The following is a 20,398-nucleotide window of genomic DNA, read 5'->3' on the forward strand; positions in this document are numbered from 1 at the left end:
GCATGTACCAGAAATTAAAAGACCCATTGTCCGCAGAAACCCGCGAAGCAGCGAAAAATCCGCGATATATATTTAAATATGCTTACATATAAAATCCGCGATGGAGTGAAGCCGCGAAAGGCGAAGCGCGATATAGCGAGGGATCACTGTATATATATATATATATATATATATATATATATATATATAGACATATATATATATATAGACATATATATATATATAGACAGATAGATAGACATATATATTATTATTATTATTATATATATATATATATATATATTGGTTGAAATAGTTTACTGTCAAATAAATGCAAAGAGTACGCGACACGTGTTTCGCCCTCATTATGGGCTCATCAGGCGTACACGCTCCACTGCACTCCCTCTCGGGAATCGAACCTCGGACGTCAGCGCCAGAGGCGATGCCCCTAACGTTGCGCCACGGCGTGTGGTTCGTTTATTTGACAGCATGTAGATCGGGGTAATTACATTCACGGCATTCGTAGTCTGTGTCACAATCTGATTGTATGGGTGGTTACTTCAACCATTCTATGATCTGCTCCTCACAAACGGAGGGCACCGTGGCGGATGTTAGCAGATTGCTGGCCAACCACAAGCGTTACCTGGAAGGTAACCACCCATACGATCAGATTGTGACACAGACTACGAATGCCGTGAATGTAATTACCCCGATCTACATGCTGTCAAATAAACGAACCACACGCCGTGGCGCAACGTTAGGGGCATCGCCTCTGGCGCTGACGTCCGAGGTTCGATTCCCGAGAGGGAGTGCAGTGGAGTGTGTACGCCTGATGAGCCCATAATGAGGGCGAAACACGTGTCGCATACTCTTTGCATTTATTTGACAGTAAACTATTTCAACCATTCTATGATCTGCTCCTCACAAACTGAGGGCACCGTGGCGGATGTTAGCAGATTGCTGGCCAACCACAAGCGTTACCTGGAAGGTAACCACCCATACAATCAGATTGTGACACAGACTACGAATGCCGTGAATATATATATAGATAGATAGATAGATAGATAGATAGATAGATATACTAGCAAAATACCCGCGCTTCACAGCGGAGAAGTAGTGTGTTAAAGAGGTTATGTAAACATATATATACATAAACATATATACTTATATACATATCTGCATATACACATATCTACATATATACATATATATATATATACATATAGACATCCACATATATATACATATATCAACATATATATACACATACATATACACACATACATACATACACACATATATATATATATATATAAATATATATATAAATATATATACAGTGATCCCTCGCTATATCGCGCTTCGCCTTTCGCGGCTTCACTCCATCGCGGATTTTATATGTAAGCATATTTAAATATATATCGCGGATTTTTCGCTGCTTCGCGGGGTTCTGCGGACAATAGGTCTTTTAATTTCTGGTACATGCTTCCTCAGTTGGTTTGCCCAGTTGATTTCATACAAGGGACGCTATTGGCAGATGGCTGAGAAGCTATCCAGCTTGCTTTCTCTCTCTCTCTCTCTCTTGCGCTGACGTAGGGGGGTGTGAGCAGGGGGGCTGTGTGCAGCTGCTTCCTGAAGGACATGCTGCACGAAGCTTCGCATACTTAAAAGCTCAAAGGGCACGTATTGATTTTTTTTATCTGTCTCTCTCTATCTCTCTCTATCTCTCTCTATCTCTCTTCCTGCTCCTGACAGAGGGGGTGTGAGCTGCCGCCTTCAACAGCTTTGTACCGGCGGTGCTTCGCATACTTAAAAGCCATATTGATTTTTTTTTTTGACTGCTTGCTTTGCACTCCTTTGAAAAGGAAGATATGTTTGCATTCTTTTAATTGTGAGACAGAACTGTCATCTCTGTCTTGTCATGGAGCACAGTTTAAACTTTTGAAAAAGAGACAAATGTTTGTTTGCAGTGTTTGAATAACGTTCCTGTCTCTCTACAACCTCCTGTGTTTCTGCGCAAATCTGTGACCCAAGCATGACATTCTAAAAATAACCATATAAACATATGGTTTCTACTTCGCGGATTTTCCTATTTCGCGGGTGGCTCTGGAACGCAACCCCCGCGATGGAGGAGGGATTACTGTACTGTATATACACATACAGACACATATATATATATATATATATATATATATAGCAAAATACCCACGATTTGCAGCGGAGAAGTAGTGTGTTAAAGAGGTTATGTAACCATATATATACATAAACATATATACATATATATACATATCTACATATACATATATATATATATACATACACACATCCACATATACATATATATATATATATATATATATATATATATATATATATATATATATATATACAGATATATATATATATATATATATATATAGATATATATATATATATATATACAGATATATATGTATATATATATATATATAGATATATATATATATATATATATACAGATATATATATATATATATATATATATATATATAGATATATAGATATATATATATATATAGATATATATATATATACAGATATATATATATATATATATATATATATATATATATATATATATATATATATATACAAATTTACATATCTACATATATATATATCTACATATATATATATATAGCAAAATACCCGCGCTTCGCAGCGGAGAAGTAGTGTGTTAAAGAGGTTATGAAAAAGTAAAGGAAACATTTTAAAAATAACGTAACATGATTGTCAATGTAATTGTGTTGTCATTGTTATGAGTGTTGCTGTCATATATATATACATATACACATATACACACACATATACACACATATACAGATATATTATATATACATATACACATATATTTTTTATATATATATTTTTTATATATATATATATATATATATATATATATATATATATATATATATATATACACATACATGCATACATATACACACATAGATGCACTTACAATAACATAGAAATCAATATAAACAACATTAACATCATTATCATATGAGAATATGAAGTAATATATAAGAAGCACATTTCATATAAATATAAATTATTAAACAGTAAAATCTTCTTCAATAATTTGCTACCGTGGCTTTTCGTTGGTCTGTCCAGGATTTTAAATCACATGTAGCTTGCAAACCGTTTCACGTATTGACTTGAAATGTGGTACACATATAATACGTCACGTCTGCTATCCGCTTTATGGGTGATGAATGTATTACTCTTTTTATTTTTATTTTATTTTAGAATCAACTCCTATCTGCGCACACCAGGGCGGCCGTGGGCAGATGCGTATGGTGTATTCACTCCATGTTATCGTGCATTGCGCTGTCACTGGTATTTTCATAAAAGAATTTGAACAATATATAAGAAGCGTATAAATTATTAAACAGTAAAACATTAACATTTAAGAAGTAAAGTTACATTGAGTACTACTGCAGTGCCTTCGGGTATACCTCATTTTTTTCTTTGCCCATTACATGCTTAAATGTATACATTTTTTGGTGTACCTACCCGAGAACACGCGACATATAACCGACCGTGGGAGAAGCATGGATTTTAAACACGCGCTGAGTTCATCTGCTGGTCTCCCTCGTGGAATAACTGGTAATGTTTGAGTAAAATCTACAGCGAGTAAAACGACATTACCTCCTTTTTTTTTTTTACGATCTCTGAGATCTTGCTTTTTTCGGTTCAAGGCTTCATAAGCTCTTTTATGTTCAATGTTGTACTTAATAAGTACTAATTATCCCAAACCATCATCTTTGAATGTTGCAAGACTTTCGCCTTGTATGTAGATCGGGGTAATTACATTCATTGCATTCCTAGTCTGAATCACAATCTGATTGTATGGGTGGTTACCTGGCACTGTAGGGTTGCCACCCGTCCTTTAAAATACGGAATCGTTTCGCGTTTGAGAATGAAATTGCGCGTCCCGTTTTGAATCAATACTGGACGGGATTTATCCCGTATTTTTTTTATCATTTTTTTTTTAAAGCAGCGTCCCATGCAAATCATCCCACACGCATTTTATGAAGATGCCTCCTTTCCTACTTTTGATTGGGTAATACTTGATGTCATCGTTAGTTTGATTGGTGTTTTTAACTGTCCAGTGAGGAGGGCGTGTCTTTTAAGTACAGTCTGCAAAGTGTTGGCACTGAGATGTTGCGTCAGCGCCATAGTTGAAGCCCCTAACGTTGCGGTCAGCAAGTCGGCTAACATCCACCATGTGCCGTCTTTCAGTTGCGAGAAGCAGATCATAGAATGGTTGAAACTGTTGCCCCTAACGTTGCGCCACGGCGTGTGCTTCGTTTATACCTCGTGTCTTCTCATTAAACTTTTATCTTGCGAATATGTTATTGCAATCCGCAGCGGGAGCGTTTTTATTAACTTAATTTAAACTTACGTTTTACACCGTGCTTTGTTTCCCTTATGAACACGCTTGTATGCTTAACTCGCTCCGTTCTCAATTGTTTAATTAATTTTTTGGTCTTCGCTGTTTGCGGCTGTTCCTCCATTTCCCCCTACTTCGTTCTTTTATCTCGCGAATATGTTATTGCCATCCTTAACGGGAGCGTTTCAATAAACTGATTGAAAATAGTTTTGCATTTACCTTTTTAGTAAAAGGCGAGCTTTTAAGCCTGAGAAATCACCCCGTAAATGCACACGTTTAATTGGACATGTGTTAATATGTATGCTCACACAGTATTAAAAGACAGTCAAAAATTAACGTAACTTACCTTCGTTCCCGCGTGTGACTCGTGCTGTAAATGTCTTCCTTGTTTTTAGTTCACGTGATTACGTAGGAGGCGTGATGACGCGATACGTGACTCCGCCTCCTCCATTACAGTGTATGGACAAAAAATATGTTCCAGTTATGACCATTACGCTTTGAATTTCGAAATGAAACCTGCCTAACTTTTGTAAGTAAGCTGTAAGGAATGAGCCTGCCAAATTTCAGCCTTCCACCTACACGGGAAGTTGGAGAATTAGTGATGAGTGAGTCAGTCAGTCAGTCAGTGAGTGAGTCTGTGAGGGCTTTGCCTTTTATTAGTGTATATATATATATATATATATATATATATATATATATATATATATATAGATAGATAGATAGATAGATAGATAGATAGATAGATAGATAGAGATATATGTGTATGTATGTAGATATGTATATATGTGTATATATATGTAGATATGTAAATTTGTGTATATATATATATATATATATATATATATATGTTGATATATATATATATATGTTGATATATGTATGTGTATATATATATGTTGATATATGTATATATATGTGGATGTGTATATGAATATATATATATGTAGATATGTATATATAAGTATATATGTTTACATAACCTCTTTAACACACTACTTCTCCGCTGCGAAGCGCGAGTATTTTGCTAGTTGTACTTATAAGTACAAACAGTTCTACAAGGAGCACTTGATTGAGTGCGTTTATAGTTCTTGGGATGAAACTGCTTCTGAACTGCGAGTTCCATACAGGAAAGGCTTTGAACCGTTTTGCCGTGGCTGAGGCAGCGTGCTTGAAACTGTATACTGATAATTTTCTTTCCGATCAGCTGCTGCTGTTATTCCCCACTCAGATACAGTGATATAAATACTCCGAGTGGTGCAGTGAGAGTAATATGGAAAAAGATGATCCGCTGTGGCAACCCTTAACAGGAGCAGCTGAAAGAAGAACATGCAGTGAGATTAACAACGCTAAAGCAGTTATGTATTTGGAATACTATGGCTATTCCCTGGACCATTATATTGCTACAGGTTAATTACAATCAGATGCATTACACTAATAAACAATATGCAGTTAATTTCAGTGTATTTTTAAAGCCACGTCGGGAATATGGCTCTAAGAAAGAAAGGGTAACCACACAAGAACAGTAGCACTGCTTTGACGCTGGGTGCCGCCAGTCTGCAAAACCGAGCAGAGAATTTGTGTACGCCAGGGTATGAGGTACCGTGGAAATGTGCATGGCTTTACGCCAAGTTTAGGTTTTATACATCGCGATTTGAGTGTGGAAACGTTCGTACTCAAGAATTCTGTGCGTACGCACCGTTTATACAGGAGGCCCCTGGTCCGTGGTGATTATTTTCCCTTTTTTGAGTAATAATTTCCGTTTGTTTGCGCTACTGCGGTCTTTACTTTCTTTTTTTCTTTTATACTTTCTAAAGTAACTTTCTCCACATGTGTATCTTTTTTTTTTTTTTTTTTTTTGAACCTTTCGAATTCCATTGCTTTCATAATCTCTAACCTGCTCTGCATGTGTATAGCGCCAACGTCCGCATTGAACGTGCTTTTTTTTTCAATTCCACTTGTTCCGGGCTGATAATTACTTTCCTTATTTTCTGAATTTGCACCTAGATTATTCTTTTTCTTTTTGTCTCTCCAACACTTTTGAGTCTCTTTTTCCGCACTGCTTTCTTCTTCACTTAGCCGTCTACATTTCATCTATAACGTATTGTCCTTATACGCTTTATATGTGCTGAGAGCCCTGGATCTGTATGTGCTCAAAGCCAAAACACGACTGAGAGTTTCGATGACCGTGGTCTTATTTGGTTGTAAGTAGGGCGTGTCTTGCAAGAATCTCATGTTCTACGTCATCACGAGACGGTCCTGGGTCAATCTCTTGGCACAAAGTCTCATGTTTAAGGTCCCTGCGAGACGCTCCATGGCCAATCTCTTTAGTCTTGCGGGTCTTTTAAGTGTCTTCAGTGATCTTAATGTGAAGATCACGTCTCGACGTCCTACTGTTTTTTTTTTATGATAGAGAGATTAAGTGAAAACTATTCTGTATTCATGGAGACCAGGTGTGCGTCATGGGTCCTCCCGGCGTGGAATTTGCATATTTTCCCCATGTCAGTGTGGGTTTCTTCCAGGTGCTCCAGTTTCCTCCCAAAGACATAAAGATTAGGCAGATTGGCGATGCTAAACTGGCCCTAGTCAGAGTGTGTTTTGTGTGTGTGTGTGTGTGTGATTGTGTTCCCCTGCAATGGACTGGTATATTGTCCTGGAGACCGTTTCTGCCTTAAACCCTGTTTGCTGGGAAAGAGCCCAGCCCCCCTCAACCCTTTTTAGGATTTAGTGGGCTTAGATAATGGTATGGTATGGTATTCCCAATTCACTGCAAATACCCCAAAGTATGTATTCCAAACCAAAATATTTTTAATACTCAGACGTTTGAGTTTTGTGGCCCTGACAAAATTTCTATAAACTACAGCTCACTTTGGCCTAACAAATACTCAGCACTTTCAGTAATGCTGTTTATTGTGTAAATAAAAATCCAATATTTTGTTTTTCTTCTGGCAGTTAGTAAATCACATATTAAAGGTACTTATACTAAATTCTTAATGTTCACATAGGCAAATATATTTTACCATTCATTCTGTAAAAATAGTATTTATTATCACATTTAAGTTGTGTGGTAACTAATTGAATAGTAGTATTTTTTGTTTTCATATTTGTAGTTATATTAAATGGTCACCATTGATTTATTGACTTTTGAAATTATGGAAGTGAAATTATCATTACTAACAATTAATTTCTTTTCTTGTTATTTTTTGGCCTATGCCCACATGTGCATATGCACAAATACAAACTTGCAGGAGGCTTTAGAAGATCATAAAACATTTTCAGATATCACTTTGTTATTCTGTATATTTACACATTCATTTTATTTAAGGAACTATATATGTAGTGTAGGTTTGTAAAGATGTGAATCTTATGTGAGAATTACCAGGCACAAGGCAGAAGCCTTATAACTAGTACAACAGGCACAGTTACACTTATTCCTGAAGAACAATTATGTCTAAAATTCAGTGGAACAATAAACAAACTTTAGATCATCTGCTGCAGTTGCATTTTTTATTTTACAGTCTTTGCCAATTAATTGCATATATGAGTTTACATGTATTTTTAATTCGCCAGCTTGCATTTCTACAATGAGGGGCTAGAGACTAATGTGTTAATCAAAGTGTTTTTCTTATGACATTGACCTGTGATATGTTTCTTTGTTGTCATGTGTACTGATCCTGGATCCTGGGGAACAAGTTCAGATGTTGATAGAACCGTAAAGCTCATGAATTAGTTAAAAAAGTGTTCACCATAAAATTACGTTCATTTTCCCTGTCCAAACTGTAATGGATTAAGTAGGTTTCTTATATAAAGTTTGTTAAATTATGATAAAACTGTAGTGTGACACCACATATTCTGGGAAAGGGAAAAAAAAAGTCATGCTAAAGAAGAGCAATTAACTTTATCCTAAAGTTACTTGCAGTACTTACTCAGAACATTTTGTGTGGAAGGAGCATTTTCTCAGGAAGGTTCTTGATAAAGGCTACCTGGCTATGCAGCAAGGATGTGAATAAAATATACTGCATGTATGTATTTCAAGAATGGGCGGCACGGTGGCGCAGTGGGTAGCGCTGCTGCCTCGCAGTTGGGAGATCTGGGGACCTGGGTTCGATTCCCGGGTCCTCCCTGCGTGGAGTTTGCATGTTCTCCCCGTGTCTGCGTGGGTTTCCTCCGGGCGCTCCGGTTTCCTCCCACAGTCCAAAGACATGCAGGTTAGGTGGATTGGCGTTTCTAAATTGGCCCTAGTGTGTGCTTGGTGTGTGGGTGTGTTTGTGTGTGTCCTGTGGTGGGTTGGCACCCTGCCCAGGATTGTTCCCTGCCTTGTGCCCTGTGTTGGCTGGGATTGGCTCCAGCAGACCCCCGTGACCCTATGTTCGGATTCAGCGGGTTGGAAAATGGATGGATGGATGTATTTCAAGTAGATGTTTCTGATCTTGGCAGACTGGTGGAAATGCTTGGATTTTACCACACCCACCTCAGTGTGTATTTACTTTAAACCAATAATACTGAAATATACACATAGTTCCTTGAATTTGTAAAAATGGTCTATGATCATATGATATCCTTACAGTTTGCAGTAAATTGAAAAAATCAACCTTTTAAAGTATACTTGACAAGGCAAGGTACTTATGATTTTTCCATGTTACAATTGATTTCTTTAAGGTAAATATAATTTTGATTACATTAAACCTCACGATAAATAATTGCAAGCTTTAGCACAATGTTGATGAGGAAAAAAACAACTGCATGCCAATTCTTTTTTTTTTATTCTTAGTAGTTTTTATTTTTCATTTGGTAATTTGTATGCCCTAACATCCACGTATGTCTTTATTTTTTAGTTTTATTTTCATTTTCACATATTGAAAATTCATTCACTGTTCCCTGTCATAACACCGTTTAATTTTTTTAAGGGAATTTCCATTTTATGTTCATTTCATTTATTTTTTCTATGCTGTTGATAGGCACGGTCAACTGGAAGTGCACAGACATGACATATCCAGGTCAAAGGTATAAAGGTCAGTGTTGTGTACTTCCTGGTTGTCCAAAATTGTGGATAATAACTAACCTTTTGCCTCATGCTTTCTATGTTGATTGAATCTTTGGGTTTCAACATTGTATTCTGAATATTTACTACAATTTAGTATTTTGTTTTGTTCTTGATGACTTGGTTATTTTGATTTTCTGGTAATGTACAGCATCTATTTTCTTGAATTTAAACTTTCTGAGAATCTACCCCCTTTTTAATCACATAAGTTGTTCAAATAATGTTCAAATATCAGTTACCTAAGAGATCTCATTCTTTTTAGACACCCTGTATCAAGAAGGAATATAGTATATTGAAGTACATCAAGTCCTTTCAAGCTGTATAAGTTAATGTTTTTGATATGTTCGCTTCCAGCAGTAATGTTATTTTTTTTCACCTTTGGCCAGAAGTATAATGCATACACTATCAGTCAAAAGTTTTAGAATTCCTCAGTTTTTTCAGTTGTTACAGAAATACACACAGTTTAATGTCTAGTTCTGACATAGCCCGGAGCTATGTTTTCGGTCATTGTCTTGCTATAGGACAGAGGTGGGCAGTGTCAGTCCTAAACGGCCACAGTGGCTGCATGTTTTTGTTCCATTTTGATGCTTCATTTTAGTTGTCTCGCTTGTTAAGGTCCCCCCCTTTATTTGCTTATTTCAGTCTTAAACAGCTGCATTCACACTATTTGCTTTAATAAAACACAGATGGTGTCACACACTGAGGAACCATCCTTTCATGAACTGGATGGTGTTCAAACACCTTGCGTGTTGAACTGAAGATTTAAATTTTGATTCATCAGTCCATAACTCTTTCTTCCAGTCTGCATTACCCCACAGCTGGTATTTCAAGGCCCTATCTTATCCTTTAATGAATGGCTTTTTTACTGCCTGTGACGATGCTGGTTCCACATCATGCTCCCATCTCTATTTTTGGGATCTTTTAAACCCGACACTGTCAGTAATGTCTCCGGATGAGCTGATCAGTGAAGACATCAACGAAGCAAGGGGATGGTGCATAAAGGTGCAAAAGTGCTTTAATTTAAAATGTCAAAACCAAAAACAAGTGTTCAAATAAATAGTGCAGTGCTTCAAACATTATTAAATAAATAAATAATCCATTGAAAAGGTAAAAATCCCAGGTGTTAAAACAAGGCTAAAACAAGATTAAAATCCTACTGACAACATTGGGGTCACACCAGCCAAGCTCTGCTCCTTCCCAGTTTCTCCAGCTCTTTCAAATTATGCTCAGCTAGCGAGACTTCAGCCACCACGGTCCTCATTCCACCGAGCCCCATCATGACTGCCTCCACCGGTGTCTGCCTGACCGCTCAGGGTTGGTTGTCCTCCCGTCTTCCTTCTCGCACTCTAAGTTGTTCCTCGGATCCCTAGGCCAGACTTTTTCCCGATCGTACCCACTCTATTAAAAGCCTCAGAGAGAGCAATCCTGTCCCATGAGCGCCGGTCACTCGCTGTATCTGGGACCCCTAACCGTGCTGACCTCTCTCTTTCACAGCAGGCTTGCTCATCCACTCTTTCCCTAATGCTGCTCTCTCGTTCTCCGCCTCTTCCTTTCTTTTACCGTTCTTTTTTTTTTTTCCTTCTGCCTCACGCTTCTCCTATGTATTACGGGGACGTGGCTCAGGTATGGCGATTAACAGCTCCCGACTTCAATTCTGGATCCAGACGATTCCTCACCTGTGCACATAAGCAATACCATGTGCCCTCTTTAAGCCGCGAGTGCAGCGATTATTTATTTATAAACTGGGCTGAGCCGTGGACCCGCTATATCACACTGCCACTCGCCCTGTCAAACCTGCAGCACAAAGTTTCCTCTTCACAGTAGAAACCGAGACTTGATTTTTTCGACCCCGTTAAGCTGTGCTTGAAGTGGTTGTTTTGTGAGGTACCTGTCACGCAAGCTGGTGACTCTCAGAAACTTGTCTTCTAATTGGGATGTGACTTCGGGTCTTCCAGATCTCTTACTATCATAGTTTCTTTCAGTTTGCAATTGCTTTTGGATTGTGTAGGACACCGTACTCATTGACACTTTTATTTTTGAAATTTCTCTAAATGAAAGGCCTACAATTCTAAGGGTAATTATGTTCTGTCTGATTTCATGTGTTAATTGCAGTTTTCTTGCCATTATCACTGGAATTTACTACTTTCTACAGAGTAATATTGTCCAAGTAGTACATCAGAGGGTGTTGTTACACCGTCTGTTCCAACTCTGCTTTAAGACAGACAGAGGGTTTTTTAAGTAATCAACAGAAGTTGGGACACCTATGCAAATTATTTGCTTCAACTTGCAAGGCTTAATTTGCTTTGATTGCTGCAGTACATCTGTAGGTTGTAACCTATTAGTTGTTCCCTGAAGAACCATTTGTAGTATTCTGATATGTCCTTTTTTCAGTTTTTGCTAACCTAAACTTTAAATTTACACCTGTGGCAGTTTACTGCTTATCTTTTCATTTTAGGTCATTCATTGTATTTCAGCTGATTAAATTTGAAGAAAAACTGGAAAATCTGAGGTGTTCTAAAACTTTTGACTGGTAGTGTAATTGAATCTATCTTGATAGCCTAAGTAGGCACAGAACAATAACAGAGCAAGATGATTTAAATTCTGATGAAAAATATTAAATAAAATTATGATCTGTAAAAAGGGAGCGATTACGGCTTCAATATTTTGAGTGTATGGAGTTACTCTGAAGTCATTTATCTATAATAATAATAATGTTCCCATCTGAACTAGAGGCCACAGCATTGCAGTGTTTTTGGAACAACCGTGTGACATTTATAAGGATTAAAGAAAAAGATATTTATTTAGAGAATGTGTGCTGGAAGTTGTTGATTACTTTGAATGTTGGGTGAAAGGAGATTAAAGAAAGTCAGATTTTTTTGAATTTTTTTACACAGCCTTCTCACATAACATCACTTTTTTTAATAAATTATTCTTCCAGGGTTTTATTAAAATGATTCAATTTGCTTAGACGAAAATGAAAGAATGAAGAAAAAAACCCACAGTATAGATTTGCTAGATACAGTATCTATAAAAAAGAATGAAAAGCAATTGACTGCTTCTTATGCTATAATGATAGAATCATTTGTAATTAATATATTGTTTAAATATTCCAGGTCAAGAGTGGCACTGAGATGTAATTGGCTTCAGGTGTTCCAATTAATAAGATTAATCCATGTGCAGGTTTGAGGTGTCCAGCCCAATGAAAAAATAATCCAGTTTTAGTTTCCTGCCCTTAATAACACGGTTCAATTGAAGTATAGCATGACCTGATGAAGACAAATTTCTGAAGACGTAAGAAAGGTAGCTGTTGAAGCTCATAAGACTGGAAAGGTCTGGAAAAAGAATGTCTGAAGACCATCACCTCCAGTAATTCACAGTTAAGAAAATAGAGCACAAACATAAGAGATTAAGTTCTGTTGTTCCCCAGGACTCACTGCAGTTCATGCACTGTACAGTGTTCAAGAAGGTGAAAAAGGCCCATAGAGTGATAGCTAAGGATCTACAGTCAACTTCTTTACAATATAAAGAGGTTGCCAGCAATATCTGTGAGTTTATATTAAGAAAAACAGTGAATAAGAGTGATGATTATAGGAGTAGAAGATGAATGCCTTACAAAGAATATTATTGTTATCTTTGTTTGCTCAAGACTACCTAAATGTTCATCATCATCATTACTTGAACAATGTTTTTTCTGTATACAGATAAAGATAAAGTTTACATTTTTTTTTTGTTTTTTTGTAAAGGTATGCAATATTATGTTTGGAAAATGGAAAAACACTGCATACCAGCTTGCAGAAACTGTTGACAGAATAAAGTGGTTTACTGTTCATAATTTTAAAAATAAAGAATCAATAAGATGTTAATTTTAAAATTAAATAAGGTTTTTAATTCTGGAACAATAGTAAATCAATATAAAAAATCTTTTTCATCCTCCACTCCAGGTTTAAACTATGTCTGTCATCTTTCCAGCCAACTAATTCCCAGTCTAATTCTGAGTGCCTCGATAATGTTAATTTTGAGAGATATGTACTGAATCTCTTTCCTTGGATTGCTTTTGGGTTTATCTAATATAGCTTTCACATAAGTATTCTGATACCTGGTACATGTTCATTTTGAGCTATTTTTTTATAATATACGGTAGTTTAGCTGTAAAACTAAAATTATAAAAAAACACACTTTGAAGAACTCTGTCTCAGAAAAAAGCATTTATGATGTGCTTCATAAATAAATGTACATTTGAGTTTAAAAGTAAAACTCTCTGAATGTTGTTAATGCATTTTAAATATTGCTTTTTTCCTGTGCTTCCAATTATTTTGCTACTGAAAACAAATTTGTACATAATAGGATTTTGTCTGCATATAACAACACTACTTTTTACTTCACCTGTACATATTGACCTTCTTGAGAAAACTAGTTGTCTCTAGCTTTGGTTAACTCGGTCCAATCTTTCAAGATACTTATTATGTAGATTTATATCCTGGATAAACAAACGCTGAAGTATATTCTGTATAAGCGGTTAGTATATAAGGGGCTCATATGTAATTTTATGAGTGAAATTACTGACGTGGAGCATAGCCTTGAGGCTAGCAAGCAATTAATGCATTACTTGATTCATCCCAGGTTCGTAATATATGAGTATTTTAGTTTTAGAAGGCCTTTAATCTTATCCCAGTGTATATAAATCTGTGGTTTGAATGTGTATAGAAGATTTATTGATGACAAATTAGAAAAACAGGAGAATGTTTGTTTTGTGGCATTTTTATTATTTTGTTTTAATTTGTTTTAGTCTAGCTACCGTAATGTCAAGAATCAGCAACAGGGTCAAACATGAATGTTAGATCATTTGATGGCTGCAAATTGTCCCAGTATGAGTGAGTGTACAGTACATATGTTCATGAGTGCTGCAGGGGTAGTCTGTGGTTTTTGGTGAGATAGTAATGGAATATGCAGGTTTGAAGAAATGAATGGATGGAAAAGACTTGCCAAGATTGATGAGAAATACTTAAAAATATTGTTATGGTATACAAATAGTAACTCACAAATTAAGATCATTAGGTTCTTATTTATAATATAGTGCTCTTAATATTGTTAACTAAATATTTAAAGGAAAGTGAAATTGATAGAAACAGTTGGGTATTTATTATCAGTCAAAATATTCTGCTAGATCCGTACAATCCGTCTCAGAATCTCCTTTTTTATTTGTACTGACTACATGTAACAACTTTATAGTTAAGTTACAGAAAATCAGTCATGGATAAAGTGCATCCTGCCAGGGAAAGATTAATTGCATGTAGACAAAATCTGGAATAAAAAGTACCATGTAGTTTTGGAACTTTTTAGAACTTAGAACCTTCTTATTTCATTCACTTTCTAGAACATCATCAAAAAAGTGAGTGGCCAAAAATTTGTCTACAAGTTTGTGACTTATCCTGAGCCTGTTGCCATGGAAAGCTTGAAAGAGGAAGCTAAGCGGCGGGAGAATTTGGTGGATGTATTGAACTTACCAAAGGGACTTGGTGATGGAAACTCTGCAGTGTCCAAGAGCTTGCAACAGCAGCGCAGTGGAGGAGGATCCTCTGCTGCCATTGGGTCCACAGCTAAGAACAGCCGCAATGACTATATGAGGTCTGGTCTTTACTCCACCTTCACCATTCAGTCTCTGCAGACTCCAAGCAAGCCAGCAAGAGCCATAAAAACTGAACCAATTCAGCCAATTGAACAATCCCCCCTGCAACCTATCAAGGCTCCTGTTGTGGATGCACCAGTCCCAGAGGTATATTCTTAAAGAGTAGAGTGTGATTAATTAGCTTCCAATTAAAGTCTTCAATAGAATTCTTTCTTCTCATCAAATATTCAGTTTATTGTTAAGTGATGTCAAGAGTGTAAACAAAGCCATAATTTGTGAATCAGTCTAATACTGTGTATAGTACATGAAGTATTCCCTCTTTAAGATATTAATGAGTATAGTAACTCAAAAATAGAATTTTGACAGAAGCACTGTTGTTGTTTTTGTTAAGGGTGCATCCAATTCAACCTTATTTGTAATGTGTTCTTACACAGGCCTGTTAATATCAAAAACTTGCAGTGTATTGATTTCTAATTCTTTTAAAAGACTTGGATGCTTTAAACTGTTCTTTTCTTGTTATATTCAGGTTCGAATTCAGTCTGCAGATGTCTCAAGTTGCCTGGACAACCGAATATTAGATGAAACTGTGACTCTGCAAGTGATCATGGCTCATCCATCACCTTCAACTTCACCTGTACATAGTCCACAGCTCATGCAGGCTGAAAGCAAAACGGTATGGTTTGTTTACTTTTACATGCTTGCGCCAATTACCGAACTAATCGTTAAATTAATACAATATGATCAGTTTATGTAAAATACTTGACATTCCAACAAACATGTTTATACTCACTAACAAGGTATACTACTACAGTTCTATCCTTTGAACATTCATTCACTAATTCATTTGTTTCCCAAATCCACTCATTTGTCTATTAATTTTTCAGACTTCTACCTTTTGGGTTATAAAAATAAAAATGTTAAAACATACTATCTTCCTTAGTTTGGTACATTCCTTAAAGTTTTGTTTAATTTTTGCAACTTTCTATAAATATAAATTGAAAATGCAACATGCTTTTGTTTTTAAGTTGCAAAACAAAAGAACCTGAATGTACTTTCCTCACGATAATCTAACATTTAATGTATTTAAAGTATATCAAATCCAGTCCACTGACATACAGTACATATACAGTGCGTCCGGAAAGTATAATCTAACATTTAATGTATTTAAAGTATATCAAATCCAGTCCACTGACATACAGTACATATACAGTGCATCCAGAAAGTATTCACAGTGCATCACTTTTTCCACATTTTGTTATGTTACAGCCTTATTCCAAAATGGATTAAATTCATTTTTTTCCTCAGAATTCTACACACAACACCCCATAATGACAACGTGAAAAAAAGTTTACTTGAGGTTTTTGCAAATTTATTAAAAATAAAAAAACTGAGAAATCACATGTACATACAGTAAGTATTCACAGCCTTTGCTCAATACTTTGTCGATGCCACAAGCTTGGCACACCTATCCTTGGCCAGTTTCGCCCATTCCTCTTTACAGCACCTCTCAAGCTCCATCAGGTTGGATGGGAAGTGTCGGTGCACAGCCATTTTAAGATCTCTCCAGAGATGTTCAATCAGATTCAAGTCTGGGCTCTGGCTGGGCCACTCAAGGACATTCACAGAGTTGTCCTGAAGCCACTCCTTTGATATCTTGGCTGTGTGCTTAGGGTCGTTGTCCTGCTGAAAGATGAACTGTCGCCCCAGTCTGAGGTCAAGAACGCTCTGGAGCAGGTTTTCATCCAGGATGTCTCTGTACATTGCTGCAGTCATCTTTCCCTTTATCCTGACTAGTCTCCCAGTCCCTGCTGCTGAAAAACATCCCCACAGCATCATGCTGCCACCACCATGCTTCACTGTAGAGATGCTATTGGACTGGTGATGAGTGGTGCCTGGTTTCCTCCAAACATGACATCTGGCATTCACACCAAAGAGTTCAATGTTTGTCTCATCAGACCGGAGAATTTTCTTTCTCATGGTCTGAGAGTCCTTTAGGTGCCTTTTGGCAAACTCCAGGTGGGCTGCCATGTGCCTTTTACTAAGGAGTGGCTTCCGTCTGGCCACTCTACCATACAGGCCTGATTGGTGGATTGCTGCAGAGATGGTTGTCCCTCTGGAAGTTTCTCCTCTCTCCACAGAGGACCTCTGGAGCTCTGACAGAGTGACCATTGGGTTCTTGGTCACCTCCCTGACTAAGGCCCTTCTCCCCCGATTGCTCAGTTTAGCTGGCAGGCCAGCTGTAGGAAGAGTCCTGGTGGTTTCAAACTTCTTCCACTTGCGGATGATGGATACCACTGTGCTCATTGGGACCTTCAAAGCAGCAGAAATTTTTCTGTAACCTTCCCCACATTTGTGCCTCGAGACAATCCTATCTCGGAGGTCTACAGACAATTCCTTTGACTTCATGCTTGGTTTGTGCTCTGACATGAACTGTCAACTGTGCGACCTTATATAGACAGGTGTGTGCCTTTCCAAATCATGTCCAATCAACTGAATTTACCACAGGTAGACTCCAGTTAAGCTGCAGAAACATCTCAAGGATAATCAGGGGAAACAGGATGCACCTGAGCTCAATTGTGAGCTTCATGGCAAAGGCTGTGAATACTTACGTACATGTGTTTTCTCAATTTTTTTATTTTTAATAAATTTGCAAAAATCTCAAGTAAACATTTTTCACGTTGTCATTATGGGGTGTTGTGTTTAGAATTCTGAGGAAAAAAATGAATTTAATCCATTTTGGAATAAGGCTGTAACATAACAAAATGCGGAAAAAGTGATGCACTGTGAATACTTTCCGGATGCACTGTACTAAGTTATACTTTGTTGTTAGAATGAATTGCTTCCATCTGCTGGGTATTTTGTAGCAAAAGTACAGTAATGCTTCTTTAATGTAGCTAATCATGTTAACAGAATTAAAAGAAAATTATATAACAACTAAACAAGTTAGTCACTCGAGGCTATATTAAATTAAAAAGTTTCTAGCACTATACACATATGAAGAGCCAGTACAGACACAAGTCAACCAGTTTCGTAGTTAGTAGTGATAAATTCACTGTAATGCTAATGAATATAAATTGTGCTTTAATATTCAGTGATTGACTACTAACTGCTGTTGAACAGACTGTATTACCACCTAAATAGGGCGGAGTGGTGGCTCTGAGGCTAGGGATCTGCACTGGCAATCGGAAGGTTGCCGGTTCAAATCCCGCAAATGCCAAAAGGGATTCTACTCTGTTGGGCCCTTCAGCAAGGCCCTTAACCTGCAATTGCTGAGCGCTTTGAGTAGTGAGAAAAGCGCTATATAAATGGAAACAATTATTATTATTAAATATAAATAGTAAAAAGAAATAATTTTGTCATCACCTTGTCCAAGAAAAATATTTGTTCTGTAAGTGGCATGCTCTAAAAGCAGATGGCCCAGCTCCACCATTTAAAAATTCAAACTGTCAATCACTACTTTATGTACATGTTCCATAACTTTAAGGCTGTTGAAATGTAGTACAGTGGAACCTCGGTTTGCGAGCATAATTCGTTCCGGAAACGTGCTTGTAGTCCAAAGCACTCGTTTATCAAAGTGAATTTCCCCATAAGAAATAATGGAAACTCAGATGATTTGTTCCACAACCCAAAACTATTCATATAAAAATGATTAATACAAAATATAAAGTAAAAATACATAAAACAAATTAACCTGCACTTTACCTTAGAAAAGAATCATGGCTGGTGTGAGTGAGTTTCTAAACTCTTGTGGGATTGCACCCAACGGGACAACATGCGGAAGAGCGCCCCAAAGCAATCGCAGTCTCCCAGCGCTGTAGCAGTTCGCCGTAAAAGCGAATCCGAAAAGATCGCGGACATGCTATAAGCGCCTGCCATCGATGGGTGATACATGGAACAAGGAATATTATAAATGCGCAGGGCCCTGCCTGACTACTGTGTCTGTGTATACAAGAGCGGCAGATCCTGCTACAATAAATAACCGCGCTGTTGCTGTTTCAAGCTGAATAAAGCTGGTGTTGCTAAAGTACTGAGACTCAGCTTCGTGTTTTAGGGTGCAAGACGGGGACTCGCACGTCACAGCACACACGCGCGCGTGAGCGCGCACACACACACACGAGCACGCACGTGCATGCATACACACACACGAGCGCGCGTGTGCACACACACATACACACACATGTGAGCGAGCAAGCGAGCACACACACATACACACAACAACAACAACAACGACATTTATTTATATAGCACATTTTCATACAAAAAGTAGCTCAAAGTGCTTTACATAAGAAAAGAAAAATAACAGACAAAATACAAAATTAAAATAAGACAACATTAGTTAACATAGAAAAGGAGTAAGGTCCGATGGCCAGGGTGGACAGAAAAAACAAAAAAAAACTCCAGAAGGCTGGAGAAAAAAAATAAAATCTGTAGGGGTTCCAGGCCACGAGACCACCCAGTCCCCTCTGGGCAATCTACCTAACATAAATGAAATAGTCCTCTTTGTAGCACACACACACATGCGCGCGCACACACAGTCACAATGCTAATGCTGCAGTAAACAGTATGCGCTCGTACGGATGTTGACTATATGAGTGAGGCACGCCGACTCAGACGGATAATAGGAGACAATTGCCCACAATCCCGCTGCGAGAGAGAGAGAGAAGAACCATCAGCTCAGTTGTGATCACATGACCCTCATCAGACAAAGCGTATACATACTACTCGTACTGCAAGACCTCGCTCGTTTATCAAGTCAAAATTTATTAAAAATTTTTGCTTGTCTTGCAAAACACTCGTAAACCAAGTTACTCCCAAACCGAGGTTCCACTGTATTCGTAATTTACCATACATTTTCATAGCTTTAAAGGCTTTGTTTATACAGTATTTTGCGCATCCTCGTAGATCCATGTAACATAAATTTTGTCAGCATTCATGTTGCACGATATGCACATCCGGGACCATGTACCTGCAGAGTATAAACAGAGTAAATGAATTATCCACACTATTGTTTTTAAATGTTTTTCTGACTGTGTTAAATCCTGTACAAATTATTCTCACATTGTTGCAAATCTCATCTTACTAATAACTTAGTAAGTTTTTTTATATGTATATATAAACTGAATGTTTATTACTCTTTCTGTTTTCACCTTAGCCACTTGTGCTTACAGTGTGTATGGTGTATGTGTTAAAGGTGTACTGTATTAGGTACACCTTGCTTGCTTACCATCTTGGACCCCTTTTTGCTTTCAGAACTTCTGTTATTGTTTGTAGCATAGATTCAACAAGGTGGTACAAACATTCCTCAGGGAATTTGGTC

General features: G+C 37.2%; 1 protein-coding gene across 1 annotated transcript in view; it reads left to right on the forward strand.

Annotated features, from left to right (window-relative positions):
* The window catches only part of elk1 (ETS transcription factor ELK1), a 179,488-nt gene that overhangs the window by 118,991 nt on the left and 40,099 nt on the right, over positions 1-20,398 (forward strand). The window contains exons 3-4 of the mRNA XM_028813330.2: positions 14,830-15,228; positions 15,608-15,754. Coding sequence (XP_028669163.2) covers positions 14,830-15,228; positions 15,608-15,754 — 546 coding nt within the window. The remainder of the gene's footprint in view (positions 1-14,829; positions 15,229-15,607; positions 15,755-20,398) is intronic.

Source organism: Erpetoichthys calabaricus, chromosome 11, assembly GCF_900747795.2.
Source record: "Erpetoichthys calabaricus chromosome 11, fErpCal1.3, whole genome shotgun sequence".
In the NCBI taxonomy this organism is placed as follows: domain Eukaryota; kingdom Metazoa; phylum Chordata; class Cladistia; order Polypteriformes; family Polypteridae; genus Erpetoichthys; species Erpetoichthys calabaricus.